Below are 9,311 nucleotides of genomic sequence, written 5' to 3' on the forward strand. Positions count from 1 at the left end.
AACATTTTGAGATATGGTCATTTTTATGAGCAGATCGAGTGCAAAGGCCTTTTAATAGTTTTGTTACGTTCTGCACATAACGTAATAACGTCATCATGAGCATACAACGTGATGACGCAAAAGACAGAAGCCTTAGCTTTCTGCTGCTTAAGCAATGATTGCTCAAGCTAGTGTGTTTTTTTTCTTTCTTTACAGTAATTTGAACATGCAAACAGCAATCTCCTGCAGCCATTACGGGGCAATCCTCTGGCGCCACCGCCAAAGGATTGCAAAGAAAGAATGAATGCTCTAGCTATTATGGTTATTTTAGATCAAGTTAAATAGGAATGCAAACAACAATCTGTTTCCAATTTTTGTCCATTTTGAAAGGGTTAAAAAGACACAAGAGTTTCTTTTTCTAGACATGAATACTGCATCTCACTGTAGAACTGTTAACAAAGCTTGTTTTTATACTGTCTGATGTAATAAGCGTCAGAAGGTATATAATATTCTGTGTTGTGTTTGCTCATCAGATTGCTCCGCCTCCATCGCTGTCAGAACCTCTAAAGGAGCTCTTCAGACAACAGGAGGCCGTGAGAGGGAAGCTCAGGTTGCAGCACAGCATAGAACGGGTAAGGAATCCATTCTCTACATTTTCTATCCTTAAATCACTCATTGCTCACTCCCTGTTATACATACAGCAACACACGTGCACTGAACGCTATAAGCACTTCTTTGATGAAAGGATACGTAGCCGCTTTGTTGATCCAATACCCGTTTCTATTAACCACACTAACCAGCCCATTAGTTAGCCTGATGCCCAACTTTAATTTTGATATTCATTTTCTTTCTCTCTTCTGCTTACTGTTCACAGGAGAAGCTCATTGTTTCATGTGAGCAGGAGGTGTTAAGGGTCCACTGCAGGGCAGCCAGGACAATAGCCAATCAGGCGGTGCCATTCAGCGCCTGCACCATGCTGTTGGACTCTGAGGTGTACAATATGCCGTCAGAGACCCAGGTAGGAAATATTTAAGTATATACTTAAGTGACTGATTTTATTAGAGGCAAACAATTCTTTCATAATTAATTACTTAACCTACATTGTAACCTGGTGTTTGTTCTCAGGGTGATGAGAACAAATCTGTGAGAGATCGCTTCAACGCTCGGCAGTTCATTTCCTGGATCCAGGATGTGGATGATAAATACGACCGCATGAAGGTGAGTAACAGCACTCTGCAGTGATTTAATGTCTTCACCTAAAGGCGTTGATACTAGGGGTGTAACGGTACACACAATTCAAGATTTGGTTTGTACCTCGGCTTTTGGGATCTCAGTTTTCGGTACAATAGGGAAAACAAACAGAAATGCAGAAAATACCTTTTTTTTTTCATTTATTTTAGAAAATTACGTTCCACAGTGGCTCATTGGCCATAATTCTTACTTTAACAGCTAAGGCACTCAAAACTTCCATATTGTCAATAAAAGATAAATAAATAACACAAATATATCACAGAATGTCTGCAGTGTAATGTAAATGTAACCCAGTGTCCCCCTGGGGATCAATAAAGTATTTCTGATTCTGTAATACTCCATCATTAAGACTTTGACCTGGTGATAACTGAACTGAACTGTAGCTTGTGCTCGTTCATACAGGGCAGGTACAACAGACTGACTGAAATACACACGTGAAGGCACATTGTAGTGGGGCTCAAAACACCTTGACCATAGTGCTTTAATTCTGTATTGTTTACTATCGAGTGTGGTCGCACACGTGCAGCGATAAACACTCTTATAGCTTTAGTTATTACTTTGGCTCTGAATCTGCAGTGGGAGGCTGCCTGAACGCTCTGGAGAGAAGGACTCTGCTTCCAGTTCACTCAGATGACGCGTCGTAAATTAAATGTTTGAAGTGAAGCCACAGATATACCGGACTTCAGTTTAACAATTTCTGTTCCGCGTGTGCGAGTAGTAAACATAAACAGCTGTTTGGGTCACAGGGCGTACCGAAGGGATGTCGCGGACCGAACCGAACATCCTGTACCAAATAGTTCAAAACAATTACACGTATTATTACACCCCTAATTGATACCACGATCCTGTGTATGTACCAAGTGGATTTATGCTTTGCTCCTCTTCCCCAAGACATGTCTATTGATGCGGCAGCAGCACGAGGCAGCGGCCCTCAATGCAGTGCAACGGATGGAGTGGCAGTTGAAGGTGCAGGAGCTGGACCCAGCGGGGCACAAGTCCCTCTGTGTCAACGAAGTGCCGTCCTTCTACGTGCCAATGGTCGACGTCAACGACGACTTTGTCCTGCTGCCCGCATGACACACCTGCGCTCGCAGATCAAGAGCAAACTTTGTCTGAATCACTTCTTCTCAAAGAGACTTCGTTGAACAGAACGAATGGAAAGGGCTAGCAAGTTTGAAAAGAGGACTTTAGACAGGAAAAAATTATATTCTATAGAAAAAGAGTAAAGATGAAAAAAAACTTGCTCTGGATTCCCTTCCGTGAAGAAGGAAACCTGTTTTTACTGGGGAAAAAGAAAAACACACAACTTGCACTTTCATCCTCAAAGTTTTTAATGCTTTTGTTTGATCGGAGTGCGAGAAGCAGAAACCGTTTTTGCTTCGAGGCTCCGACATCGGGACACAACTCCTCAGTGCTCAGTTTCGGTGAGACAGGGGACAGAGATATATTTTCTGCTTTCATTTTTTGGTCCCTGCTTCAACAGATCCACCACCAACTGGGAGGAGGTATCGGAGAAGAGCTCTCCCAACAGCGTGGTGCCTGTCCTGAGGGAGGACTGAGGAGAAGCCTCCCCTGTTGACCCAGGGCTCCTGGTGGGCCAGGAGAACTAGTCCAGCGCGGACCCGGAGGAAGTCAACAGAGCCGCGGTGCATCATGTGAATCTTCAATGTAAGACAGCTGGGATGGACAGGCCGGGAAGCTAGAACCGGCCGCTGATGGTTTTGGGGCTATAAGACCGTATACCCAGAGGACGCCCTCTCTGTTCAGGCACTAGCTAACAGTAGTGCAACAGAGCCTGCAGCGGGTTGGAGTACGGCGGTCAGGGCCCAGCGTCTGAGAGGAAGAGACTGACCCTGCGGCCTCTTAGCCTGGCTGAACAGAAGAGGACAGGCATGGCTCTCTGAGGACAGACCGGAGTGTTCCTCAGCCACCCTGCTTGCTCCAACACAAACACATCAGACCGGCCATGGACTGCAAAAACACCACAGGACAAACCAGAAGAAACAAACAAACACACGAATGTTGAGATTCAAAGAGACTATTGAGAAATTTGTTGCTTTGGCAGGAGGAGAGAAATATTGTTTTTGTCTATTTCTTTACTTGGGCATTTCATTGTTTCTGAGGAAGTGACTTGAAACACTACAGAGCCAATATTAGTTTAATGGAAAAAAAAACAAAAAGAAAAATGAAAAAAAGTTGTATTCCGTAAATTATGTACAGTTTTTATATTCGTTAACCAATGTATTCTTGCTGCCTTCTAGATAATTTATTTTGCCACACATTACTGCACAGTTGTAAATAACCTATGTACTGTAATATCACTCAGTTAAGTGTAAAGAAAAAACATAAAAGAAATAAAAATTATCTTTTTATGTACAGTTCACTTTTGGGCAGCACTTTCCCCCCCCCTCATATCCATGGGCCAAAATGTGTACACGATTCTGTCAGTATTTGAAAGACTCCCGTGCACAGTTGTATGATCCCATCTCTAGATTCAGTCCAGCTCGGTAAAGACGTGGATCACCACAACACACAGATAGCTGACACACTTCTGGATTTAAACCGGCCTCCCACAGGGCCAACCACCATATAGTCCCTCAGATGTAGCAGAATAGTTGTTGAGGATTTATTTAAAGAATAGACAGAGGATTATTATTATTCATTGCTTTACTACACAATTATATCTGAAAAAAATTCGAACCAAGAAAATGCCTTTTTCAGTGAAAAAACAAATGTACTCATTGTTGGGCAAAGTCACATAGATATATATGGGTGGGATGAAAGTGAGAGAGATGTCATTCACGAGCAAAAGCATCATGTTTCAAATTCATTTTCCGTGTTTTTAATTTCACAAAAATTGGACTCAAATCATTTCTAATCATCACAAAACATCATTGTCTCTAAAGCCCAACAGGACGCGGGTCTCTCAACGCTTCGCTACGTGTTCTGTTCTCCCAAACTGTCCCCTTTTTCACATTTACTAGACTGAAGAGTTGTAACTGAGCGGTTTCAGTCCATTCAAACATTGTTTTTTTTATCAATCTCCAATATTGGCGAGCAGCTTATTTTTTATAGGTGCTGTTCCAACTTTACTCACTGGATGGCGCCAGTACGTCAGCAAACTCAAGAACCTATTTGCTTCAGAGCTTAGGTCATTCACTTGAATGGGAGTTTTTAAATATATTAAAATTGTATTTTGTTGTTAAGGGGAGCTCAATTTGCTTATAGGATTCCAATATAATCAGTTAAATCACAATAGGCTTCCTCTCCAGTCCCTTTCTAATTTTATTAATGTTTAATCAACAAGTAGTTTGGCTAGTGCAGTCAAGGATTTTAAATGTTAGGTTCCTCGCATTACTCTTGTTTAATCACGCCGACAGTTACGAGACTTAAATCTTCTCCGAATGAACCAAAAAGTGGACAGACGTTAACACAAAAGTTGGTTCTTTGTCCTCAATTTGTAAACCCCCATTTGAAATGTTGATTTGTGATGACTTGTATTGATTCTATATTTTTTAGTTGGTCTCCCCCGACCTTCCACGCAGGCTTCCCGTCTGTGTGCGAGAGCTGCTCACGTATCCTGATGGCAATATTATCTGAAACGTTATTTACACACTGTCAGTCAGCATAGCTGTGTATGGTATGTCTAGTCAAGTGCAATGGTTGTTGCTATTACACTGTGCAGACAAGGTGGCTAGATGTATAGTCCTGGGTATTTTTGAGAGATACACACACATCCTGGTTGGTATACATAGACATACATATTTGGATACAAATAGCCAGAAATTTTGAAAACCCTGTTTGTCCCTTTTTTTTTGTTTTTTGTTTTTAATTTGTTGTTGGTTTCTTACACACAGTTTTTGGGGGAAGAGGTTTAAGGGTGTCTTTTGTTCACAGTGTGTGTTTTTTAGCTCAGTGTATGTAGTTTTGAATGTTGTTGTGTTTATCTTAGGGGTTTTTGTTCCTGTATAAAGCATAAACACCAGTGGCATGTCAATCACGTTGCTTATTGAGCAGAATGTATACCGTTACTATGCCCTGACCGACCACACCCTCTCACTATTGTTTACAAGACATCAAAGTGTGTTTTCCGTTTCGCGTGTCACCTTTTTTTAACGGTTTAAGCCCTGCCTTTGTTTTTACTTCTTTAATGAGTCATTTATTTGAACCACAAAGGCTTGAAATGGTGATGGTCGACACAACTGACAGGCGATTTCTCCCTCCAGTCTGCCGCTGCACAGAGCAATAGACTAAACAAACCCACCCGTGTTGATTCTCTCAACTAATAAAAACAAGTGATTTCTGGATAAATTGAACACAAACACACATCAGTCCTCAGATGCATGTAGAGCACTTGGCCGTGGTGATACAGATGCTAGCCTGACACCACCTCAGTCGGCAACATATTACCTCTACTCTCCTCACATTCACTCATAATGTTTATTTTAGAGTTGTTATTTGTTTTTGTTTTTCTTACTGGACATAAATATACATAATTGCTATTTTTTCATTCTATAGAATCACGATTTCAAGCCTTTTTTCTAGTTTTGTTTATTTTTTAATTAAAACCCAGACTGTAGCTATTTCTTTGTTCCTTTTTTAGAGTGGAAAATGACTAATAAGAAGCATGGAGAACTACTCTTTAAATGGTGAGAAATAACCTATTTATTATCTTTTTTTTTCTTTTTTTTTGATTTTTTTTTCTGACACCTGTGGTATGTTTTGTGTTGAAGTTGGTCTCCGCTGTGTAAATTTTCCTCCTTGTAATGCGTGAAAGAGACATACTGTACATAGCTCTGTAAATAAAACCTCCCAGGACGTTTTGCACCCTCCTCTTTGTACTAGTCTGAAAAATTGCGTAGAATGTGGGGTTCTAACAGCAACGAGCTGCGTGCGCTTGCTGCAGGTGATTATGATGTAACAATGTAACATTTTTTTATTTGTACAATGTAGTTTATTTGTGTACATATTGTTGGAGCAGCTACGAGGGGGGAGGGGTGGGGGGTTATATGAGGGGGGTGGGGGGTTGTTGATGCTATTGTCAGTGCTGTAACAGAAATCCAGTACTTTCACCTCTAGCTGTTGTTGATTTCCTGCAAAAAAATAAAGAGAAAAAAGACCTAAAAAAAAATAATAAAAATGCGAGAAACCGAAAATGACGATGGATGGGAAAAAAAGACTAAAACTGAAAAGTAAAAATTCTAAATTGTTATTTTCTACAGTTGCATGTACAGAGAGCGCGAGAACTGCTGTTGTTCCTCAGAGATTATGTTCGTTAATAAAATTTTGAAATATTACCGGCCGTCCTCTCGTTCTTGATTTTGTGTTTGCGTTGTGTCATGATGTAAAAGCTGCATTTTATGCAACCACATCAAGTTTTTCAAAACATCAAAGCATGTAAACATGTTCTAGTAGAAGCCCAAAATACAAGTATAAACTATTTCTCTTAATAGGTTTGTTGGTTTGTTTGTTAGCAGGATTACTCCAAAAGTCCGCGATGGATTTTAATGAAATCTTTTGGAGGGGTGGGTTGTAGCACAGTGAACAATCCATTTTGGTGGCGATCCGGATCATGGTCCGGATTCAGGAATTTTTTTAAGGATTCCGATCAGCCAGAACATTAAGACCTCTGGGTATGACACATGCGCAGTGTAACTGATGACGCATGACCCCGCCTCTTTCCTTCAGAGAGAGAGCGGGGAGTGGGGGGGAAAACTGTAGATTTGGCATTTGTTCACATTAAACTCTGTGAAATTACAGTTGAGTTTTACCAAAGCACACTTGGTGATTGTTGGAAAGAGTAACGACGACGGTTTAGGTGAGTTTTATTTTGTTTCTGTCCCGTTTGAATGAAGTGTTTTACGATGCTTCTCTACATACAGCTGATCTCAACATAAACAAAAATACACGTACTCGGGCACCTTGGCAGAGGCCTGCGCTCTCCGAGTGCCATTCTAGATATATACTGTATGTTAATGTTAGAATCTGGAGGAGTTCAGTCACTCAACCTGAACGTCTCTGACCAAAATCAGATTGCCGTTTATACCTCTAATGCCTGTCATATCATAAGGAACAATCCAGATTCATCAGCAATAGAAAATAGAGGGTTTATTCAAACATCTGTTTGTTTCCATTATCTTTGCCATTACATAACGCATGCGCAACAGATTTTGTTTTACCAAACCTATTATGGCATTCACTGCAAAGAACATGATGAACTGCACTGTCACAAGGCAGAGAAACCTGTTTGTGTTATGAGTCATCACCTGAATATGTCATGTCTCACATCAAGCAAGACCGTTCCGTGTAACTTGCTTCTGGGCTTCAGTGTAATGACATATGAGTTTTAATGTTTCCTGTCAAACCAGACAAAACAAATACATGTCACCTGCTGAACTACAAAAAAAACCACACACTTTTCTAGATCCTGAGGCCACCCATCCCCACTGATTCCACTGATCCCACTAGAGACAGTGTCGAGTAACACTTAACTCTCTTCCCCCTGACAACAGCCAGGTTTTAGTTTTATTTCAGGTGGAATAAACCTCCATTATCAAGGATATATGTGTATATATACTGTGTGTATATATATATAATATATATATTATATATATAATATATATAATATATATATATATATATTATATATTATATATATATATATATATTATATATGTAATATATTATATATATATTATATATAATATATATATATATATATATATTATATATATTATATAAAAATCTCCCTCTCAACCTCGTGCGGTGGTATCTGTGTCTTCTTCAAGCTCGGGTCCTCTACCAGAGGCCTGGGAGTCTGAGGGTTCAGTATCTTAGCTGTTCCTTGGACTGCGCTCTTCTGGAATGAGGCTTCAGATGTTGTTCCTGGAATCTGCTGGAGCCACTCTCTCCCAGTGTGGGGGTCACAGCCCCGAGGGCTCCTACTACCACGGGGACCATGTCGGCTTTGACCTTCCACATTTGTTCCAGCTGTTCTTTCAACCCTTGATACTTTTTTTATATATATATATAAATATATATATATACATATACTGTATATAACTTGTTGCCCATATAAAAAACTGGATTTTCATTTATTTAATAAATAGACTAGGAAACTATTGAATGGTGCACTCCACAGATTTGCTCTGGAGGAACACTATAGCCTGTGAAAACAGTTGTATAATATCTTCATATCTATCTCCATATAGGAGGCAGGGAGAGTCTAATGAAAGATGCTGTTGAATTGCTTTATGGGAAATGTAGGATCCATCTTTGGGGGGGCTTTATCCATACTAGGGACTATTAAATGCCAGGATATGTCAGCCTCTGCATTGTGTTTTTTTTATCCTGTCTGTCACTGCAGGTCCCCCAACTTCTTTATGGAAGTGCAACACTAAATCATTTGACTGGGCTTGCAGACTTGAGAGTTAAAGGTCCCATATTATAAAAAAGTGAGATGTTCATGTTTTTTTATTATAAAGCAGGCTTAAGTCCTATATAAATATTGTGAAAGTATTGAAACACTCAATCAACAGGGAAATACACACAGCCCGTATTGAGAAACTCTGCACTTGAAACAAGCTGTCTGGATTTCTGCCCATTCGTGATGTCACGAACATACAATATTTAGACCCTTGACACAATTTTAAACGTAAACATTCTAAGTGTGTCCCAGTTTATTTACTGTTGCAGTGTATGTGAATGTCATCAGCTGACAGGAAGTACACATGGATCCAAGCTGTTGACTAGCAACGCAATTCCATCGCAATTCTGTCAAAATGAGTTAAAACGGAGCGTTTCAGACAGAGGGTAAATACAGGCATATTCAGGCTGACAGTATGAGGAAAATAAAGTTGTTTTTTTAACATTACAGCATGTAAACATGTTTTAGTAGAAACACAAAATACAAATATGAACCTGAAAATGAGCATAGTATCGGACCTTTAAAGTTTGCTCAATGCTCACTTCTGATGTCAAAAGTTCATATTTTTTAGCAATGAAAAGTGAATTTCAAGCTATTTTAACTATCTAACCACAATCTGTCCCGATATTAACTCCATCTATTCAATAATCTACTG

At 39.8% G+C, this 9,311-nt stretch overlaps 1 protein-coding gene and 1 long non-coding RNA gene across 4 annotated transcripts in view; one reads left to right on the forward strand and one right to left on the reverse strand.

Moving 5' to 3' along the window:
- The window catches only part of ankrd11 (ankyrin repeat domain 11), a 125,499-nt gene extending 118,972 nt beyond the window's left edge, over positions 1–6,527 (forward strand). For all 3 annotated transcript variants that reach the window (XM_037750586.1, XM_037750605.1, XM_037750595.1), the window contains 4 exons: positions 513–611; positions 854–997; positions 1,105–1,197; positions 2,122–6,527. In XM_037750586.1, coding sequence (XP_037606514.1) covers positions 513–611; positions 854–997; positions 1,105–1,197; positions 2,122–2,307 — 522 coding nt within the window. In that variant the 3' untranslated portion in view covers positions 2,308–6,527. The remainder of the gene's footprint in view (positions 1–512; positions 612–853; positions 998–1,104; positions 1,198–2,121) is intronic.
- A 796-nt stretch (positions 6,528–7,323) lies between these two features.
- Positions 7,324–8,252, reverse strand: LOC119479935. The gene is made up of 2 exons (XR_005204777.1): positions 7,988–8,252; positions 7,324–7,586 (listed from the first exon to the last, which is right to left on the reverse strand). It is a non-coding gene; the product is annotated as an uncharacterized LOC119479935 (long non-coding RNA).
- Positions 8,253–9,311: the final 1,059 nt, after the last annotated feature.

Source organism: Sebastes umbrosus, chromosome 2, assembly GCF_015220745.1.
Source record: "Sebastes umbrosus isolate fSebUmb1 chromosome 2, fSebUmb1.pri, whole genome shotgun sequence".
NCBI lineage: Eukaryota > Metazoa > Chordata > Actinopteri > Perciformes > Sebastidae > Sebastes > Sebastes umbrosus.